The 22,710-nt window shown below is 46.5% G+C and overlaps 1 protein-coding gene across 2 annotated transcripts in view; it reads left to right on the top strand.

Annotated features, from left to right (window-relative positions):
- Positions 1–22,710, top strand: part of ATP13A2 (ATPase cation transporting 13A2) — a 64,560-nt gene that overhangs the window by 34,181 nt on the left and 7,669 nt on the right. For both annotated transcript variants that reach the window (XM_044282508.1, XM_044282509.1), the window contains exons 2-23: positions 2,998–3,071; positions 3,190–3,357; positions 3,551–3,609; positions 4,663–4,771; positions 4,936–5,015; positions 5,124–5,201; positions 6,253–6,322; positions 6,438–6,572; positions 6,764–6,830; positions 9,949–10,080; positions 10,166–10,333; positions 11,852–11,962; positions 15,551–15,597; positions 15,678–15,866; positions 16,221–16,427; positions 17,229–17,333; positions 17,886–18,042; positions 19,161–19,281; positions 19,413–19,537; positions 19,621–19,781; positions 20,258–20,368; positions 22,115–22,194. In XM_044282508.1, coding sequence (XP_044138443.1) covers positions 2,998–3,071; positions 3,190–3,357; positions 3,551–3,609; positions 4,663–4,771; positions 4,936–5,015; positions 5,124–5,201; positions 6,253–6,322; positions 6,438–6,572; positions 6,764–6,830; positions 9,949–10,080; positions 10,166–10,333; positions 11,852–11,962; positions 15,551–15,597; positions 15,678–15,866; positions 16,221–16,427; positions 17,229–17,333; positions 17,886–18,042; positions 19,161–19,281; positions 19,413–19,537; positions 19,621–19,781; positions 20,258–20,368; positions 22,115–22,194 — 2,554 coding nt within the window. The remainder of the gene's footprint in view (positions 1–2,997; positions 3,072–3,189; positions 3,358–3,550; positions 3,610–4,662; positions 4,772–4,935; positions 5,016–5,123; positions 5,202–6,252; positions 6,323–6,437; positions 6,573–6,763; positions 6,831–9,948; positions 10,081–10,165; positions 10,334–11,851; positions 11,963–15,550; positions 15,598–15,677; positions 15,867–16,220; positions 16,428–17,228; positions 17,334–17,885; positions 18,043–19,160; positions 19,282–19,412; positions 19,538–19,620; positions 19,782–20,257; positions 20,369–22,114; positions 22,195–22,710) is intronic.

The following is a 22,710-nucleotide window of genomic DNA, read 5'->3' as shown; positions in this document are numbered from 1 at the left end:
CTGTGGATGGCACTGTTATGGGGTGGGTGGGGGTCTGTGGATGGCACTGTTATGAGGTGGGGGGGTCTGTGGATGGCACTGTTATGGGATGGGGGGTCTTTTAAAAGTATCTGGGCAAAAAGGCAGTTTCGGTTTCGGTTTCGGTCAAGGGGTATCCTGAATTTTCGGTTTCGGTTTCGGACCAGAATTTTCATTTCGGTGCACCCCTAATTATTACCCAGTGTTTCCCAAACAGGAACATTTCCAACAAGCTCTGCATCATTAGAAATTACCAGATGCAACAAAACATTGCCCCTAGTGTGGTCTTTTACAAACTGGCCCATAAAGTGGTCCATGATCAAACTGAGGAATCTTCTCCACTTTGTAGCTAACCAGGACTCATCCGTGAACAGAACGCCTCTCCAACGTGCCAGACGCCATCGAATGTGAGCAGTCAGGTCCAGACCCCGATAAGGACGACCAGCATGCAGATGAGCTTCCCTGAGACAGTTTCTGACAGTTTGTGCAGAAATTCTTTGGTTATGCAAACCGATTGTTGCTGCAGCTGTCCGGGTGGCTGGTCTCAGACAATCATGGAGGTGAACATGCTGGATGTGGAGGTCCTGGGCTGGTGTGGTTACACGTGGTCTGCGGTTGTGAGGCCGGTTGGATGTACTGCCAAATTCTCCGAAACGCCTTTGGAGAGATGGCTTATGGTAGAGAAATGAACATTCATTGCACGGGCAACAGCTCTGGTAGACATTCCTGCAGTCAGCATGCCAATTACACGCTCCCTCAAACGTTGCGAAATCTGTGGCATTGTGCTGTGTGATCAAACTGCACATTTCAGAGTGGTCTTTTATTGTGGGCAGTCTAAGGCACCCTGTGCAATATACATGCTGTCTAATCAGCACCCTGATATGCTACACCTGTGAGGTGGGATGGATTATCTCGGCAAAGGAGAAGTGCTCACTAACACAGATCTGGACAGATTTGTGACTATTTGAGACTAATTGGTCTTTTGTGAATGTAGAAAATGCTTCAGATCTTTGAGTTCAGCTCATGCAAAATGGGAGCAAAACCGAAAGTGTTGCGTTTTTTATTTTTGTTCAGTGTATATAATCTTTAGTTATTTTAGAATATTTTGCATTATAAGCAGTTTTGTTAAATATTATCTCTTAGTGACGACTTCATTCATCCTGTAGTATTACTACTTGTGTCTGCACTGAGGTCCCATCCTGTTCTTTCCTATTTACACATACAGTACAGACCAAAAGTTTGGACACCCCTTCTCATTCAAAGAGTTTTCTTTATTTTCATGACTATGAAAATTGTAGATTCACACTGAAGGCATCAACACTATAAATTAACACATGTGGAATTATATACAGAACAAAAAAGTGTGAAACAACTGAAAATATGTCATATTCTAGGTTCTTCAAAGTAGCCACCTTTTGCTTTGATTACTGCTTTGCACACTCTTGGCATTCTCTTGATGAGCTTCAAGAGGTAGTCACCTGAAATGGTCTTCCAACAGTCTTGAAGGAGTTCCCAGAGATGCTTAGCACTTGTTGGCCCTTTTGCATTCACTCTCCGGTCCAGTTCACCCCAAACCATCTCGATTGGGTTCAGGTCCGGTGACTGTGGAGGCCAGGTCATCTGGCGCAGCACCCCATCACTCTCCTTTATGGTCAAATAGCCCTTACACAGCCTGGCGGTGTGTTTGGGGTCATTGTCCTGTTGAAAAATAAATGATTGTCCAACTAAACGCAAACCGGATGGAATAGCATGCCGCTGCAAGATGCTGTGGTAGCCATGCTGGTTCAGTATGCCTTCAATTTTGAATAAATCCCCAACAGTGTCACCAGCAAAGCACCCCCACACCATCACACCTCCTCCTCCATGCTTCACGGTGGGAACCAGGCATGTAGAGTCCATCCCTTCACCTTTTCTGCATCGCACAAAGACACGGTGGTTGGAACCAAAGATCTCAAATTTGGACTCATCAGACCAAAGCACAGATTTCCACTGGTCTAATGTCCATTCCTTGTGTTCTTTAGCCCAAACAAGTCTCTTCTGCTTGTTGCCTGTCCTTAGCAGTGGTTTCCTAGCAGATATTCTACCATGAAGGCCTGATTCACACAGTCTCCTCCTAACAGTTGTTCTAGAGATGTGTCTGCTGCTAGAACTCTGTGTGGCATTGACCTGGTCTCTAATCTGAGCTGCTGTTAACCTGTGATTTCTGAGGCTGGTGACTCGGATGAACTTATCCTCCGCAGCAGAGGTGACTCTTGGTCTTCCTTTCCTGGGGCGGTCCGCATGTGAACCAGTTTCTTTGTAGCGCTTGATGGTTTTTGTGACTGCACTTGTGACTGGGGAACGTTCAAAGTTTTCCCAATTTTTCAGACTGACTGACCTTCATTTCTTAAAGTAATGATGGCCACTCGTTTTTCTTTACTTAGCTGCTTTTTTCTTGCCATAATACAAATTCTAACAGTCTATTCAGTGGGACTATCAGCCGTGTATCCACCTGACTTCTCCACAACGCAACTGATGGTCCCAACCCCATTTATAAAGCAATAAATCCCACTTATTAAACCTGACAGGGCACACCTGTGAAGTGAAAACCATTTCAGGTGACTACCTCTTGAAGCTCATCAAGAGAATGCCAAGAGTGTGCAAAGCAGTAATCAAAGCAAAAGGTGGCTACTTTGAAGAACCTAGAATATGACATATTTTCAGTTGTTTCACACTTTTTTGCTATGTATATAATTCCACATGTGTTAATTCATAGTTTTGATGCCTTCAGTGTGAATCTACAATTCTCATAGTCATGAAAATAAAGAAAACTCTTTGAATGAAAAGGTGTGTCCAAACTTTTGGTCTGTACTGTACATAACTCAGAAATCTGTGACATATATCTTTGTCACTGTTTGCATGGTTTCCGCTTCTTGTCTTGAACCTTGTATGGACTTAATTTTTTTGCAATGGTCGTTAACACATTGTTTTTATTTGTAGACTCGAGCAAGCTGCTGGGAGACCAGCAAAACAGCAACTACGGGACGGTCCCGATCTTTAGGCCCCCTTGCATGGTGAGTAGTAGGGAGGTTGGCAATTTACGGTCTAGTAAATGCGTCCTCATGTCGAGTGGCTAACACCCCCCCTCCCCGCTCTATAAACTCCCTCCTCATCCTCTCCCCTTTTTCGCAGGAGCTTTGTGGATACTGTAAAGTAAGATGGCGCACAGTTATCTGTTACCTCCTCTGCGTTCTCACCCTGGGGCTTCCATTCATCATCTTCCACTGGAAGCCTCGACTCTACGTCCTGGCCACCAGCCGCCGCTGCTCCCTGGCTGAAGCCGACACGCTGGTTATTAAGGTAAACGGGCCGCGCCGCAATGTGAAGCGCCGTCCGTGTCCAGAGCTTCTTGCGTTTTTGTTTTCCCCCTTGCGTTACCTTTTGTGTCTTTTGGTTATTTTCCAAAACCTCTCACCCGACAGACTTGATTTGTCGCTTGGTGATCGGACATATTAGATCCCGTGGAGTGACGCTGCTGTCTTTTTGATTTCAGGATATCTTTGGACAGACGTTTATAGTGGACGTGCAGGAGGAGCAGGGAGTGGATCCCAGGTGCGTCAGTATCTCACTTGTAGCTTCACCCACCCTTCAATAAATCAACTGGCGGTGACGGCACAGAATAAGCTAGGGTTCGTCCACATGGGGTGTAAATTACGAGCCGCCGCCTCTTCAAACGGCTAAACTGCTGCGGTGCTGGGATTTGGACACCCTCATCATCAATATTTAAAGGGGTCCTCTCACTTCAGCAAATGGCATTTATCATGTAGAGAAAGTTACTACAAGGCACTTACTAATGTATTGTGATTGTCCATATTGCCTCCTTTGCTGGCTTCATCTATTTTTCTCATCCAGGGGTTACGACCACCCTGCAATCCGGCAGTGGCACTCGTGCTTGCACACTACAAGAAAAAGCGACAGCCTATGTGCACCCCCTCAGTCCTGGCCACCAGATTCCTATAGTGTGCAAGCACGACCGCCGCTGCTGGATTTCAGGGTGGTCGTAACCCCTGGATACGAGCAGTGTATAATGTGATGAAAAAAATGAATCCAGCCATCAAAAGAGGCAATATGGACAATCACAATACATTAGGAAGTGCCTTGTATTCACTTTCTCTACATGATAAATGCCGTTTGCTGACGTGAGAGGACCCCTTTAAAAATCACAAACCTTCTTTTAAAGATGTATTTCCATCTGAGACAATGGGGGCATATCTCTAGGACCCACACCTATCTCGTAAAGTCCCGGAGGGCGCACCTAGCATGTGCGGTTGCCTTCCATTAATTTCTATAGGGCTGCCAAAAATAAAACTGCGGTGGCTCGCCTGTTTCCGTCGGACCCATAGAAATGAATGGGAGCGGCGGCCGCCCATGCGTGGTGCGCTCCCATTCACTTCTGTGGGGGAGAGCACTTGGTGGTGGCCGGACCTCCAGCCACCACTTTCCCCGCTCCGTTCTCGATATAAGAGCGGGTCCCAGATATGCCCCCATTGTCTCAGGTGGGAATACCCCTTTAAGCTGTTCCCTGTATGTTTCTATGAAGATGTGTCCATTTAGAGTTAAATAATTTCCAGCATCTGTATTTGGTCTAATGGTTGGTGTTCATAGCCTGCAGGTTGACAGCCAGCTGGGCGCAGCGGTGGGTGGCAGCGTGGCTCTTGCTGTTGGTGAAGAAGATGAGTTCAAGGACACAATTCAGCTGCAAAACAAGGAGGAGGTGAGGAATCATCGGCAAAACTTAGGACAATGACACAATAAGTGTGTTCCGGATTTCTCTGATTTGGTCTGCTGCGCACATTGGATAATGTGTATACAAGTAGTTGGGGACATGCTCTACTCTGCATATATATATAACACAGGCATTCATTTTTTTATTTGTAGACGAACGTCCTGCGCTACTTTGTGTTTGAGGGGATTCGCTATATGTGGAGGGAGCAGTCGATGGACTTTGTGAAGGTCTGGTAAGTTGACCAGCGTCTCTAACAGCCAGATGTGATAACCAAAATCCTTTCTACCATGAAGAATCTGCTGGTCACATGTGACTTTCTAACAATTATTTCTACTCCCAGTTCACTGGATGAAGGGTTAACATGCGGCGAGGTTCATAAATTCAAGTCCGGCCTTAGCCAATCAGAGCACAATAGTCGGTGAGTTGTTGGTTGGCGAGAATGTCACTATATTGTAATGTGGTGTTTTTTAAGACACTGTGATGACAGAGGAGGCTGTGCTGTAGAGAAGGCTGTGGGCACCAGGGAGGCTGTGCTGTAAAGAAGGCTGTGGGCACCAGGGAGGCTGTGCTGTAGAGAAGGCTGTGGGCACCAGGGAGGCTGTGCTGTAGAGAAGGTTGCGGGCACCAGGGAGGCTGTGCTGTAGAGAAGGTTGCGGGCACCAGGGAGGCTGTGCTGTAGAGAAGGTTGCGGGCACCAGGGAGGCTGTGCTGTAGAGAAGGTTGCGGGCACCAGGGAGGCTGTGCTGTAGAGAAGGCTGCGGGCACCAGGGAGGCTGTGCTGTAGAGAAGGCTGTGGGCACCAGGGAGGCTACACTGTAGAGAAGGCTGTGGGCACCAGGGAGGCTGCATTGTAGAGAAGGCTGTGGGCACCAGGGAGGCTGCATTGTAGAGAAGGCTGTGGGCACCAGGGAGGCTGCATTGTAGAGAAGGCTGTGGGCACCAGGGAGGCTGCATTGTAGAGAAGGCTGTGGGCACCAGGGAGGCTGCATTGTAGAGAAGGCTGTGGGCACCAGGAAGTCTACACTGTATAGAAGGCTGTGGGCACCAGGAAGTCTACACTGTAAAGAAGGCTGTGGGCACCAGGCAGGCTGCATTGTAGAGAAGGCTGTGGGCACCAGGCAGGCTGCATTGTAGAGAAGGCTGTGGGCACCAGGCAGGCTGCATTGTAGAGAAGGCTGTGGGCACCAGGCAGGCTGCATTGTAGAGAAGGCTGTGGGCACCAGGAAGGCTGCACTGTAGAGAAGGCTGTGGGCACCAGGAAGGCTGCACTGTAGAGAAGGCTGTGGGCACCAGGGAGGCTACACTGTAGAGAAGGCTGTGGGCACCAGGGAGGCTACATTGTAGAGAAGTCTTGGCACTAGAGAGGCTATAGTTTAGTGAAGGCTGTGGGCACTAGGCAGGCTACATATGTCCTCTCTGAGCTGTTGGCTCCTTTGTTCAGTGCTCTCCTTCATTTTTGTGCCTTGCAGGAAGTTGATTTATGGTAATAATGAAATTGATGTTCCTGTTAAATCATACGGATACCTTCTAATCGAGGAGGTAAGTTGGTGGCGCCCCCGCCTCTTGCTTTCGCAGACACTTCACAGTGTGAACACGGGCATGCTTGCATCGCAGGCTGTTCCTAAGGTTGATAATTGTCCCTGTTTCCTGACAGGTCCTGAATCCATTCTACATCTTCCAAGTGTTCAGTGTCATCCTCTGGCTATGTGAGAAATATTATTACTTTGCCGCCTGCATCATAATCATATCTGTCATCTCCATCTCCGTCTCGCTCTATGAAACTCGGAAGGTGAGAACTTTGTTACCCCCAGTCCTTTACCGGGATATGGCAGTCATTTTTACATTATGATACAATTCTGTAAGCTCGGTCAGAGCGGGGGAAGTCTTCATGACGGCAGCTTTACCTCCCTGATCTATTGTCTCAGACTTGTTACTTGCATTGTTAAGTCTCCCAATGCATTTCTTCTGTCTCCACTACAGCAAAGTGTCACCCTGCACAATATGGTGAGGATGATGGTGAACATTACAGTGCGAAGGGCGAGCGGAGGTGAGCGTAGATCCCAAATGGTGTCACTGATACTGCTCACATAAATCATGATACTGTCATCGACACATAGGAAATAGTATGGTTTTGAGATTATTTCTCTAGTTTATATTTTCATCTCTTATACTCAAACTCCCACTGAATATTGTATGGCAGGGACACTCCGCTAGTTTAATGAAGGTCAGGGGAAGGTTCGAGCTGAAAAACAACACTGAAGATGTTGTCTTATTAGGGGTTCACAAACTTTGTAGAACTATTGTTATTTGTTAGTAGGAAAACCAGAACAGAATGCAAAATTAGGACTCCGGACCCCTAAGGTCACTCTGACCCCAGTCATATGCCGAAGGTCATTCAGAACCCAGACCAGATGCCTAAGGTCATTCAGAACCCAGACCAGATGCCTAAGGTCATTCAGAACCCAGACCAGATGCCTAAGGTCATTCAGAACCCAGACCAGATGCCTAAGGTCATTCAGAACCCAGACCAGATGCCTAAGGTCATTCAGAACCCAGACCAGATGCCTAAGGTCATTCAGAACCCAGACCAGATGCCTAAGGTCATTCAGAACCCAGACCAGATGCCTAAGGTCATTCAGAACCCAGACCAGATGCCTAAGGTCATTCAGAACCCAGACCAGATGCCTAAGGTCATTCAGAACCCAGACCAGATGCCTAAGGTCATTCAGAACCCAGACCAGATGCCTAAGGTCATTCAGAACCCAGACCAGATGCCTAAGGTCATTCAGAACCCAGACCAGATGCCTAAGGTCATTCAGAACCCAGACCAGATGCCTAAGGTCATTCAGAACCCAGACCAGATGCCTAAGGTCATTCAGAACCCAGACCAGATGCCTAAGGTCATTCAGAACCCAGACCAGATGCCTAAGGTCATTCAGAACCCAGACCAGATGCCTAAGGTCATTCAGAACCCAGACCAGATGCCTAAGGTCATTCAGAACCCAGACCAGATGCCTAAGGTCATTCAGAACCCAGACCAGATGCCTAAGGTCATTCAGAACCCAGACCAGATGCCTAAGGTCATTCAGAACCCAGACCAGATGCCTAAGGTCATTCAGAACCCAGACCAGATGCCTAAGGTCATTCAGAACCCAGACCAGATGCCTAAGGTCATTCAGAACCCAGACCAGATGCCTAAGGTCATTCAGAACCCAGACCAGATGCCTAAGGTCATTCAGAACCCAGACCAGATGCCTAAGGTCATTCAGAACCCAGACCAGATGCCTAAGGTCATTCAGAACCCAGACCAGATGCCTAAGGTCATTCAGAACCCAGACCAGATGCCTAAGGTCATTCAGAACCCAGACCAGATGCCTAAGGTCATTCAGAACCCAGACCAGATGCCTAAGGTCATTCAGAACCCAGACCAGATGCCTAAGGTCATTCAGAACCCAGACCAGATGCCTAAGGTCATTCAGAACCCAGACCAGATGCCTAAGGTCATTCAGAACCCAGACCAGATGCCTAAGGTCATTCAGAACCCAGACCAGATGCCTAAGGTCATTCAGAACCCAGACCAGATGCCTAAGGTCATTCAGAACCCAGACCAGATGCCTAAGGTCATTCAGAACCCAGACCAGATGCCTAAGGTCATTCAGAACCCAGACCAGATGCCTAAGGTCATTCAGAACCCAGACCAGATGCCTAAGGTCATTCAGAACCCAGACCAGATGCCTAAGGTCATTCAGAACCCAGACCAGATGCCTAAGGTCATTCAGAACCCAGACCAGATGCCTAAGGTCATTCAGAACCCAGACCAGATGCCTAAGGTCATTCAGAACCCAGACCAGATGCCTAAGGTCATTCAGAACCCAGACCAGATGCCTAAGGTCATTCAGAACCCAGACCAGATGCCTAAGGTCATTCAGAACCCAGACCAGATGCCTAAGGTCATTCAGAACCCAGACCAGATGCCTAAGGTCATTTATACCACAGACCAGATGGCAAAACTCATTTATACTCCAGCCCGGACCACTAAAATCGTTCAGACTCCAGCCCGGACCACTAAAATCGTTCAGACTCCAGCCCGGACCACTAAAATCGTTCAGACTCCAGCCCGGACCACTAAAATCGTTCAGACTCCAGCCCGGACCACTAAAATCGTTCAGACTCCAGCCCGGACCACTAAAATCGTTCAGACTCCAGCCCGGACCACTAAAATCGTTCAGACTCCAGCCCGGACCACTAAAATCGTTCAGACTCCAGCCCGGACCACTAAAATCGTTCAGACTCCAGCCCGGACCACTAAAATCGTTCAGACTCCAGCCCGGACCACTAAAATCGTTCAGACTCCAGCCCGGACCACTAAAATCGTTCAGACTCCAGCCCGGACCACTAAAATCGTTCAGACTCCAGCCCGGACCACTAAAATCGTTCAGACTCCAGCCCGGACCACTAAAAAACTAATTTAGACACCTGACCAAACCCCTGAACTAATTTAGACCCAAGATCATATTCCTAAGCTCATGTAGACCACAGACCAGACCCCTTGAGCTCCTTTAGACCCCAGAGCAGACTGCTAAACTCATTTAGACCCCAGACTAGATGCATAAGTTCATTCAGACTCCAAACCGAACCCCTAAACTAATTCCGATCCAGACTAGACCTCTAAACTAATTTAGACCCTGACCAAACCCCTAAACCAATTCAGACCCAAGACCAGAGGCCTAAGCTCATGTAGACTCCAGACCAGACCCATAAACTCATTTAGACCCTAGACCAGTCCCCTTTAAGCTCATTTAGACCCCAGAACATATCCCTAAACTCATTTAGACCCCAGACAAAATGCCTAAACTCATTTATACCCCATACTAGACGCATTTAACTCATTCAGACTCCAGACCAGATCCCTAAACTTATTCCAATCCCAGGCTAGACTCCTAAAATCAATTAGACCACAGACCAACCCCCTAAACTAATTGTGACCCAAGATCAGATGCCTAAGCTCATTTAGACCCCAGAACAGACCCGTAAACTTTAGTCCTCAGACCAGACCTCTAAGCTCACCTAGCAGTATTTCCTTCTACAGTGATGCAGTTCACCTTTAACTGTGGCTATTCGGTGAGTGCTGTTAACTCTTCTCCTTCCATTGTCTTCAATTTTAGAGGAGCTGATTGTGAATTCTCTGGACCTGGTTCCTGGGGACTGCATTCTCCTGCCACCGGAGGGGCTGTTAATGCCGTGTGATGCCGCCTTGCTGTCAGGGGAGTGTATGGTGAATGAGAGCATGCTGACCGGTGAGTGGAGGCTGTATATTACCACGATGGTATGGTCACACGTCTCCATTTATATAATTCATTCTCTGCCTCTTGTGACTTTTAGGTGAAAGTGTGCCCGAAATGAAGACCCCGTTACCTGACGAACCCTCTGCTGTTGACACAGTTTACTCTTCGGATGCCCATCGCCGTCACACTCTGTTTTGTGGAACCCAGATCATACAGGCTAAGAGCTACCTGGATAAGGAAGTCATTGCTGTAGTCCTAAAGACAGGTATCGCATGACCTAAAGAAAATGCCATCCAGTAATAAACGGGTTGAATATTTATCCTGTATTAGATGAAAAAATAACTGAAATATGTTTATTCTTTGTGTTAGTGCAGACTGCAATCATGCCACAACCAAGGAGAATATATATGAATCTATTTTTTTAATTCTGTTTATTGCCTTTTTGATGTGATAACATTTGTTTGTGGTGAGAGTGATTTGTCATATGTCCATAGTTACATCCTGTATTATACTCCAGAGCTGCACTCACTATTCTGCTGGTGGAGTCACTGTGTACATATATTACATTACTTATCCTGTACTGATCCTGAGTTACATCCTGTATTATACTCCAGAGCTGCACTCACTATTCTGCTGGTGCAGTCACTGTGAACATACAATACTTATCCTGTACTGATCCTGAGTTGCATCCTGTATTATACTCCAGAGCTGCACTCACTATTCTGCTGGTGCAGTCACTGTGTACATACATTACATTACTTATCCTGTACTGATCCTGAGTTACATCCTGTATTATACTCCAGAGCTGCACTCACTATTCTGCTGGTGCAGTCACTGTGTACATACATTACATTACTTATCCTGTACTGATCCTGAGTTACATCCTGCATTATACTCCAGAGCTGCACTCACTATTCTGCTGGTGCAGTCACTGTGTACATACATTACATTACTTATCCTGTACTGATCCTGAGTTATATCCTGTGTTTGCAGCTCTGAAGCACACAAGACTGCTGACTTTTCCCAATGACAAGCAGCAGTTTTATATCAATATGTTCAGTAGTGGACACAGATTTTAAGCCTGACCTGTTCTGTTCATCAGTTAAAGGGATTCTGTCACCAAGTTTTGGGCTATAGAGCTGTGGACATGCACGGCTAGATCGCTGCTAGCATGTCCGCAATATACCTGTCCTATAGGGCTGTGTACTTTTATAAAAATAAAAAAAAGGATTTTAGAGATATGTAAATTAGTCTTGTAGGTGCCCAAGGGGCTGTACGAACCTTCCTGGTGCCCAGCCACGCCCGCCTGTGAAGGAGCCCAGCACTGCTTATGTCCTCCGAATCTCCTCCTTTCATCAACGATAGATAGCCGTAATCTCGCGATGCGCGAACTCGCGCATGTGCAGTGCCGGTATAGTGTTCCTTCCCTGTGCTGGCATCAGCCTCAGGGAAAGAACTGCGCATCGCGAGATTACGGCAATCTATCGTTGATGAAAGGAGGAGATTCGGAGGACATAGGCGGTGCTGGGCTCCTTCACAGGCGGGCGTGGCTGGGCACTAGGTAGGTTTGTACAGCCCCTTGGGCACCTACAAGACTAATTTACATATCTCTAAAATCCTTTTTTAAAGAAAATAAAAGCACACAGCCCTATAGGACAGGTATATTGCGGACATGCTAGCGGTGATCTAGCCGTGCATGTCCGCAGCTCTATAGCCCAAAACTTGGTGACAAAATCCCTTTAAGGCTTTGGAACTGAAATGATCTTTGTTTTTGACCTTTTAGGTTTTTGCACTGTGAAAGGAAATCTCATCAGCTCCATCCTGCACCCCAAACCGATCCGCTTCAAGTTCTACCAGGACTCTTTCAAGTTTGTCCTCGTCCTCTCTATATTTGGTAAGTTATTTCAGGCTCTTGTGATCGAAGTTTACCCTCAGTGGGTCCAAAGGTCCGGGAGAAGTACTCTACTAAGTATATCACAGGAAGCAAAAAAAAACTTCCCCCTAAAACCTAACTTTTATTGTTACACTTAAAAAGATCCAAAAAATATAGGCAAGAAAAACCCTACAACGTCCCTGTGTCACACATGCACTCCTGGGCAGGCTGGCTCCTCACATGGAGTTGAGCTTCCCCCTGGGGAACCGTCCCTACTACTGGGGACACCGTTCAGGTTGGACCTATCATCTACCAGGGTGATTACTGGATCATCGTCAGCCTCGGGCAAGATGTATATACCATATCTAGTCCTTGACATATCTATCTTTAGGGAGGGATGGTATTTAAGGTTGTCTCAATTTATCCACTAGCCCCTGATGAACCCAGGATAAGACCCCCCCTCCCCGGGAAGAAAGGCGTTGGGCTTTTGGCTAATATCCTGAGACATCAGAGCAATAAAATAAAATCCTACCGTCCCGTTTTATGTGTACACAGGTATATTACTATACACTACGTGCAGAATTATTAGGCAAATGAGTATTTTGACCACATCATCCTCTTTATGCATGTTGTCTTACTCCAAGCTGTATAGGCTCGAAAGCCTACTACCAATTAAGCATATTAGGTGATGTGCATCTCTGTAATGAGAAGGGGTGTGGTCTAATGACATCAACACCCTATATCAGGTGTGCATAATTATTAGGCAACTTCCTTTCCTTTGGCAAAATGGGTCAAAAGAAGGACTTGACAGGCTCAGAAAAGTCAAAAATAGTGAGATATCTTGCAGAGGGATGCAGCACTCTTAAAATTGCAAAGCTTCTGAAGCGTGATCATCGAACAATCAAGCGTTTCATTCAAAATAGTCAACAGGGTCGCAAGAAGCGTGTGGAAAAACCAAGGCGCAAAATAACTGCCCATGAACTGAGAAAAGTCAAGCGTGCAGCTGCCAAGATGCCACTTGCCACCAGTTTGGCCATATTTCAGAGCTGCAACATCACTGGAGTGCCCAAAAGCACAAGGTGTGCAATACTCAGAGACATGGCGAAGGTAAGAAAGGCTGAAAGACGACCACCACTGAACAAGACACACAAGCTGAAACGTCAAGACTGGGCCAAGAAATATCTCAAGACTGATTTTTCTAAGGTTTTATGGACTGATGAAATGAGAGTGAGTCTTGATGGGCCAGATGGCTGGATTGGTAAAGGGCAGAGAGCTCCAGTCCGACTCAGACGCCAGCAAGGTGGAGGTGGAGTACTGGTTTGGGCTGGTATCATCAAAGATGAGCTTGTGGGGCCTTTTTGGGTTGAGGATGGAGTCAAGCTCAACTCCCAGTCCTACTGCCAGTTTCTGGAAGACACCTTCTTCAAGCAGTGGTACAGGAAGAAGTCTGCAAGGTAAGAAAAACATGATTTTCATGCAGGACAATGCTCCATCACACCCGTCCAAGTACTCCACAGCGTGGCTGGCAAGAAAGGGTATAAAAGAAGAAAATCTAATGACATGGCCTTCTTGTTCACCTGATCTGAACCCCATTGAGAACCTGTGGTCCATCATCAAATGTGAGATTTACAAGGAGGGAAAACAGTACACCTCTCTGAACAGTGTCTGGGAGGCTGTGGTTGCTGCTGCACGCAATGTTGATGGTGAACAGATCAAAACACTGACAGAATCCATGGATGGCAGGCTTTTGAGTGTCCTTGCAAAGAAAGGTGGCTATATTGGTCACTGATTTGTTTTTGTTTTGTTTTTGAATGTCAGAAATGTATATTTGTGAATGTTGAGATGTTATATTGGTTTCACTGGTAAAAATAAATAATTGAAATGGGTATATATTTGTTTTTTGTTAAGTTGCCTAATAATTATGTACAGTAATAGTCACCTGCACACACAGATATCCCCCTAAAATAGCTAAAACTAAAAACAAACTAAAAACTACTTCCAAAAATATTCAGCTTTGATATTAATGAGTTTTTTGGGTTCATTGAGAACATGGTTGTTGTTCAATAATAAAATTAATCCTCAAAAATACAACTTGCCTAATAATTCTGCACTCCCTGTACATAAATATTATATAACTTTTTTGTGATCCCAATTGTTTACCCGTGTGCACAGGGTTTTCTAGGGACAACAAAGACGACAGTAGGACCGCCCGCGTCAGGGCAGTTCCGCTCGTGGGTAGGGTGGAATAGGGATGTTGCAGGGTTTTTCTTGCTTATAGTTTGGGGATTTTATTTTTTTATTGTAGTAATAAAGGTTACGTTTTAGGGTAATTTTTTTAATATATTTTTTGTTTTCTGTGATATTCTTGTGCTCTATGGGTCACGTGTCATATGTAGATGTAATCTAGTCCTGTGTGTTTTGTATGGTTGTGATATTGGTCATCACCTCCCTCCGGGGAGGGATTGGGGACTTAAAGTGGCCGTGGAAAACAAACTAAAAGTTGCCCAATGTTGTAGGCTGGTCCAAATTGACAGAAGACAAAACAAGTAGGCAGGGCCTGCAAAACCGTAGTGCAGCACAGAATGCCGCCATAACAGAGCCAAATACCACAGGGCAGCACAAAATACTGCCTCCCCAACCACAGTATTCAACTGGACTGTAGTTGAGTTCAGGAGGGCACCTGCGGCCGTTGAGCAACAGATCATTATGTACCTGGCCTGCGGCCATCAAGAGGGCTTGATTGCCCCCCTGGCCATCGTCCCGCCAGAAAAAAAAATTCCCTGTAGGGTCTGTGGCCAGTCCGCCCCTGTGCACATCTAACTGCAGATAACGGCCAAGAGGAAAGAGAAGGCGCTCATAGGGTAAGTAAGTTCAGCAAATCAGATTTCTAGTAAAAAAAATGGTTTGCTCACCTATTGTGGTTGCATCAATTGGATGCAACTGCAATGGAGAATAAGTGTAGATAAATGACGGTTGGTGCAGCCTAGATTCGTCCGATCGCCTTGGGCAGGAGCCACCCTGCCACTTGGGTAACGGTATGAAGAAGAGTACGCTAGACCTTAGGTAGAGCGTGTGGACCACAAAGGGCGCACGAGACAACCGATCGAAGACAATGTTTTTGATTTCAGCAGTATTCCATTTATTCGTAAGACAACGCGTTTCGGGGTGCTAGGGTCCCCTTTATCAAGTCTGAACCGGAAGGCTGGAGGGATGTCACGGCTCGTCTGTAGAGGCACGTGTAGAACGCTGACGTGTACACGTGCCTCTACAGACGAGCCGTGACATCCCTCCAGCCTTCCGGTTCAGACTTGATAAAGGGGACCCTAGCACCCCGAAACGCGTTGTCTTACGAATAAATGGAATACTGCTGAAATCAAAAACATTGTCTTCGATCGGTTGTCTCGTGCGCCCTTTGTGGTCCACACGCTCTACCTAAGGTCTAGCGTACTCTTCTTCACATCTAACTGCAGGATCAGTGCCATCTTTCCTTCATGTCCATCTGCTGAATACAGTCTGTTAATTACTGTTGTCTCGTTGCATGGTCGTTCTGTCGGTCGTCAGGGCTACTTAACAAATCTGATTTACGTCTTTTTTTATTTTATTTTGCAGCCATCATTGGGACCATCTACAGTGTTGTCATCCATATCACCTACAAGGTATGTGTCCTCCATAGCTGCTGCCTGTCCCAAGGTTCTCCTGGCATGTGCCGCTGATTACCTGCTTGTCTCCCGAGCAGGATAGCGTACCTGATATTATTATAACAGCCCTCGATGTCATCACTATTATCGTGCCGCCTGCTCTTCCCGCCGCCATGACTGTGGGCACTATTTACGCCCAAAGCCGGCTGAAGAAGAAAGGTATATTCTGCATCAGTCCCCCACGCATCAACGTCAGCGGCAAGATAAAGATGGTGTGCTTTGATAAGGTCAGTTCCTCTTTTCGCTCTTTATTACTTACACCTCCGTGGAAATGTGATTTAAAGGGGTTTTCCCAGAATGAAATATTGATGTCCTATCCTCCAGGATAGTGTCTGTGTCTGGTATTGCAATGCAGTCCCATACACAGCAGTCCATGTCCTTCTGGGATAAAACTGAAGGTCACTTTTATCCCAGAGGCTAAAATTCTGATTATATATGACAAACGCAGCTCATTCCAAATATGTTTCACAGTAGTGGGAGTGCGGGGGTCCTCGCTGTGTACATAGCAGATGCGCAGTCCGTAGGTTGTCAGGATTTATGGGCTACAGTGTGCCTGATGAGTCATTCTCTCGCCCCCCCAGACAGGAACCCTGACGGAAGAAGGCCTTGATGTTTGGGGAGTCATTCCCCTGGAGAACTTTAGTTTCTTGCCAATCATCCACGAACCTCGGTCACTCCCCGAAGGACACTTGTTATATTCACTGGCCGCCTGCCACTCTGTCACTCTCCTCAACGGACATCCCATTGGAGACCTGATGGACCTCAAGATGCTGGAGTCCACAAGCTGGGTGAGGTTACAGGGGTCAACACATATGAACCTCGGCACTGTCTACATATTGTTTTGTCTATGGCCCCTGAAGTTTTCTTCATTTTTAAATGGCTCATCAGTATAGCTTAAAGGGCATCTGTCAGCAGTTTTGTACCTATGACACTTCGGCTGACCTGTTACATGTGAACTTGGCAGCTGAAGGCATCTGTGTTGCTCCCATGTTCATATGTGCCCGCATTGCTGAGAAAAATGATGTTTTAATATATGCAAATGAGCCTCTAGGAGCAACGGGGGCGTTACCATTACACCTAGAGGCTCTGCTCTCTGCAACTGTTGTATCCTCTACACATTGATTGACAGGACCAGGCAGTGTAAATGTGATCACATCTGGCCCTGTCAATCAAAGTGCAGAGGGCGCGGCAGTTGCAGAGAGAGCAGAGCCTCTAGGTGTAATGGTAACGCCCCCGTTGCTCCTAGAGGCTCATTTGCATATAATAAAACATCATTTTTCTCAGCAATGCGGACACATAGGAACATGGGACCAACACAGATGCCTTCAGCTGCCAGGAGCACATGTAACAGGTCAGCCGGTGTCATAGATACAAAACTGCTGACAGATGCCCCTTAATCACTGTATAATGAAGAGCTCTGAAATTTTCTAATCTACTTCCTTAAGTTCTGCCAGCGAATGGAATAGATATTTAGTTTCATTAAGGAACTGAAAAACAAAGCTCCTTAGAAAGTTGCAGAACTTTTCTCTATCGGAGGATTTACATAAAGCTGTTAATCCCCGTTTCTAATGAGCTTCTCTCTTTTGCAGATCCTGGAAGACGGAGATGTGGATCCGCAAACAAAAGAAGTTTTTGGGACTAAAGTGCTATCCGTGATGAAACCTCCGAGCCTGGAGGAACAGCCTCATGGGCCGGTAAATGCTTTACGTTCTGTCCTATCCCCTCCTCCTTCCTGAAAATGTTTTCCCCCTAATGACGCGAAAAAACAAGAGTACAACTGTACGGAAATACTGCCGATTTACAGCCAAATGTTACAGTGCCAGGAAAGTGGATGAGATTTTAAGAAATCTGCAAAAAAAAAGCAAACAAAAACAATCTGCAGTGTAAATTCACCTTTCATGTGTGAATCAACAACCACATGCTTGGTTCCGGCCCAGCTGTGATCACCTCGGAAGCGGCCGCCATGTCTGATGCACACATGTATTATAGGGAGGGAATTTGGTTGCAGGCCACGAAATCGCTGCTTCATAGTTGCAGAGAATAGCACCAGTTAAACCCGGTCCCCCTTTAGTGACGCCTTATAGCGGTATAAGGTTTAGGTGACAGTGGCCGACATTTCTGCTCTATTGCTGCTAGAAACTGTTCTGTCTGTTACACGTTCATCTGATCCAGAAATTTTTAATAAAATACAATTCTCTGTACTTTGAGCTGATTGGTTTTTTTTTTCTTCCCTTTTTTCTTCCCAGAAACACCTGGTGCCTGTAGGGGTCCTGCAGAGGTTTCCCTTTTCCTCCAGTCTGCAGAGGATGAGTGTCATTGCCAAACTTCCAGGAGATCACCTGTCTGAGCTGTATATGAAGGGGGCTCCAGAGATGGTTGCCAGTCTGTGCAAGCCCGATACAGGTGAGGCGTGAGGCCTGGTGTATGAATTAGAAAACGGATGTGTGATTGTCACAGCCCTGCCCCCCCACCGCTCCGGTCTAGAACCCAGACTCCATACGGGGGCACGATGACTGGTCTCAGTAATGACATGATCCTAACTGGCACGTGACCCCTTCTGTACACCGACTGGAATTAAAAGGTCACTAACTTTTTCACAGAGGTTTGATATTTCATAGAGACATATCAATAGTTTAGTCACTGATCGCCGAGACTCCCACCGATCCCTAGAACGAGGTGAGAGGAGGGCGCGCTCTCTCCTCGCTGCAAAGAACAGAATAGAGAGGGCACATCTCGTGCAACGAAGAGGCTCTTCTCTCCCCTCGTACTACGGTTATCAGCGCTCAGACCCCCACCAATCTAAACTTTTGATAAGTTTTGTGAAAAGTTAGTTACTCTTTAAAGGGGCTGTCTCACTTCAGCAAATAGCTTTTATCACGTAGAGAAAGGTAATACCAGGCACTTACTAATGTATTGTCATTGTCCATATTGCTTCCTTTGCTGGCTGGATTCATTTTTCCATCACATTATACACTGCTCCTATGCAGGGGATATGACCACCCTGCAATCCAGCAGCGGTGGCCATGCTTGAACACTATAGGAAAAAGCACCAGCCTATGCGCGCTCCAACGGTCCTGACCGCCAGAGAGGGCGGCGCTTTTTCCAATAGTATGCAAACACGACCATCACTGCTGGATTGCAGGGTGGTTGTAACCATAGAAAGGACCTGTGTATTTATGTGATGGGAAAATGAATCAAGCCAGCAATATGGACAATCGCAATACGTTAGTAAGTGCCTTCTCTACATGATAAATGCCACGTGCAGAAGTGAGACAACCCTTAGGGACCAGAAATTCGCCGAACAGAACTCGGGAACAGGAGAATATGAATCTTTCCATACGTACCACACACTAGGGGCGCTACTAAGAAAAGTATTAATAAAGTACTTTTTGCTAAGGCTCTGAGCTGTTTAGAAGTTGGTGCCCTCTACTGGCAATGGAAAGAATTGTTCTTTTTGTCCTCATCATCGTAGTATTAATGTAGTTATAATGACAGTGTAATAAGTGTTTTTATTCCTGCAGTACCGCCCGACTTCACAGCGATGCTTCGGCAGTATACTCAGGAAGGTTACCGGGTTCTCGGGTTTGCCCGTAAACCTCTCCCGTCAGTGCGGACATTTGAAGAGGCGCAGTCCATCTCAAGGTTTGTTGCCCTTTGGTTTAAGTGTAAATTTATATTGGTGGTCCAGCTCCTATCTGCCGGACCCCGGCAAGGTCTGTATACAGTCGTGCCTGGGATCCATGATTAAGGTTTACTCCCGCTGTATCTGGCAGAGGCTCCGCAGAACAAGGTCTTACTTTTTCTGGCTTCCTGGTGATGAAGAACGTCCTTAAACCAGAAACTGCACCCGTCATCTACTCTCTAAGGAAAGCCAATATACGGACGGTCATGGTGACAGGTGAGCGTCCGTTATAAGAACCTTTACCCGTCAATGTGTCGGATCTTTTCACTGATAACGAAGCCTGTTTCCTCGCTCTTCAGGGGATAACATGCTGACAGCCGTGAATGTCGCCAAGAGCTGTCACCTGGTGGAGCCGGCAGAGAAGGTTTTCTTTGTGAACGCGTCCCCTCCCACATACAGTAGCTCAGCCACCCTGAAATTCATTCCGTCAGAGCCAACATATGGAGCAGAGGCCACAGAGGTGAATTGTCTTGTTTTAATATCTAAAATCAGAAGGGTAAAGATGTATGCTCACAGGGGAGGTGCACTTAAAGGGGTTCTGCAGTTTGTGTAAACTGATGATCTATCCTCTGGATAGATCATCAGCATTTGATCGGCGGGGGTCCGACACCTGGGACCCTGCCGATCAGCTGTTTGAGAAGGCAGCGGCACTCCAGGAGCCCTGCGGTAAACATTGAGAAGGCCGCGCCGCTGCCTTCTCAAACAGCTGATCAGCAGGGGTCCCGGGTGTCAGACCCCCGCCGATCAGATGCTGATGATCTATCCAGAGGATAGATCATCAGTGTAAACAAAGTGCAGAACCCCTTTAATCACACCACGGGGAATGCAAACGGTGCTCATTCCCTGGTAACCTCATACCACATAAAAGTTGTAAAGGGGAAAAACCCAGAGAAATGTGTGTCGTCACCTCACAAGGTTCCTCTTCTTCCTCAACAGGGACTGTACCAGCAGGCCGGAGTGTTCCTGGACGGGGGCCCATACTGTTTTGCGATGAATGGCAAATCTTTTGCGGCACTGTCTGACTACTTCCCTGATCTCAAGCCCAAGGTAAGACTGTGACTTGTGCTGCTATTTGTATCCTACGAGCAGCATCCTGCACCTGCATTTAAAGGGGGTTCCCTGTCGTGAGAAATTATAAAAAAAAAAAAAAAAAAAATGGATTAAAAATCTGCATAAGGCCCTGTTTACAGTAATGTTCGAATTCCGACCCATTGATTACGCAATGATTTTAGACCGGACGATTCCTGACATATTTGCTCCATATTTCTATGGAGTCGTGAGAACAGCCAAGCAAAGTGTACATCTTGGGAGTCGTAGTTTTACCACAGCTGGAGTGCCGGAGGTTAGCCGTCACAGGCCTATCCTGAGGATGGGCCATTCATATATCAATCTTACATAGTAACATAGTACATAAGGCCGAAAAAAGACATTTGTCCATCCAGTTCGGCCTGTTATCCTGCAAGTTGATCCAGGGGAAGGCAAAAAAAAAAAAAAAAAACGCCCTGTGAGGTAGAAGCCAATTTTCTCCACTTTAGGGGACTATAAACTTCCTTCCCGACTCCAATCAGGCATCAGAATAACTCCCTGGATCAGCGACCCCTCTCTAGTAGCTATAGCCTGTAATATTATTACACTCCAGAAATACATCCCGGCCCCTCTTGAATTCCTTTATAGTACTCACCATCACCACCTCCTCAGGCAGAGAGTTCCATAGTCTCACTGCTCTTACCGTAAAGAATCCTCTTCTATGTTTGTGTACAAACCTTCTTTCCTCCAGACGCAGAGGATGTCCCCTCGTCACAGTCACCGTCCTGGGGATAAATAGATGATGGGAGTGATCTCTGTACTGACCCCTGATATATTTATACATATTAATTAGATCGCCTCTCAGTCGTCTTTTTTCTAAAGTGAATAACCCTAATTTTGATAATCTTTCAGGGTCCTGTAGTTGTCCCATTCCAGTTATTACTTTAGATGCCCTCCTCTGGACCCTCTCCAGCTCTGCTATGTCTGCCTTGTTTACAGGAGCCCAGAACTGTACACAGTACTCCATGTGTGGTCTGACTAGCGATAATGTCTCTTGGAATGTCTCTTTAAAGCTACGGCTACGCCACAACTTTGGACACACAACAGCAAGTTGCATACGCACGCAACTAAGGCTAGTTTCACACTTGCGGCAGGACGGATCCGACAGGCTGTTCACCATGTCGGATCCGTCCTGCAGCTATTTCGCCGTGCCCGCGGACCGCCGCTCCGTCCACATTGACTATAATGGGGACGGGGGCGGAGCACGAAGAAAGGCCGCCGGACTAAAATTACTGCATGTCAGGCTTTTTAGTCCGGCGGCTTTCTCCGTGCACCGCCCCCGTCCCTATTAAGTGTGAAAGTACCCTTATAAAAATGTGTACAGCTTGCTATCGCACAACTATTTTACGATGCAATTCGACGCCAAGTTGAAACAGCCTTTGGACCGTACAAAACAAAATTCCCGGCAAGTTACAAGGGATCACATTCACACAAAACTTAGATTAAAGTCTATGCCGGAGAAGCAGCATATGACCAAAAAATCTTGCAGGTTTGGATTTTTTGCAGCTGCTGGGTCGCAGTCACTTTATGCTGTTTGTCGAAATACATCCACATTCACGGTCTTTACTTGCGATATCACCATGCAGAATTGCAGTCTTTATGGCGACTTTGGCAACATGTCATATAGTCCTAGCCTAAAGGAAAGCTTACCGTAGAGCACCTACGCATTTTGTCGCCACATAACGCGTTTCATCTCTCTCTCTTCAGATTCTTATTCATGCTGCAGTTTTTGCCAGAATGTCGCCAGATCAGAAGACCCAGCTGGTGCGCGATTTCCAAGATCTGAAGTAAGTGAATTACAGTATCTAACAAATTATGGACATTGTGAATTTGTAATATATTTTATTAGAGAATTAAAGGGGTTGTGTCACTTCAGCAAACAGCATTTATTATGTAGAGAATGATGATACAAGGCTCTTACTAATGTATTGTGATTGTCCATATTGCTTCCTTTGCTGGCTGGATTTATTTTTTCATCACATTCTACACTGCCTGTTTCCATGGTTACGGCCACCCTGCAATCCATCAGTGGTGGTCGTGCTTGCACACTATAGAAAAAAGCACCGGCCTATGTGCGCTCCCACCGTCCCGGCCACCAGAGAGGCCAGAGCTTTTTCCTATAGTGTGCAAGCACGACCACCGCTGATGAATTGCAGGGTGGCCCTAACCCTGGAAACGTGCAGTGTGTAATGTAATGGAAATATGAATCCAGCCAGCAAAAGAAGCAATATGGATAATAACAATACATTAGCAAGTGCCTTGTGTTAACTTTCTCTACATGATAAATGCCACTTGCTGAAGTG

The sequence above is a fragment of the Bufo gargarizans genome, chromosome 2 (genome assembly GCF_014858855.1).
Source record: "Bufo gargarizans isolate SCDJY-AF-19 chromosome 2, ASM1485885v1, whole genome shotgun sequence".
NCBI lineage: Eukaryota > Metazoa > Chordata > Amphibia > Anura > Bufonidae > Bufo > Bufo gargarizans.
Note: the sequence above shows the minus strand (reverse complement) of the source record. Positions and strands in the feature narration are given on the sequence as shown.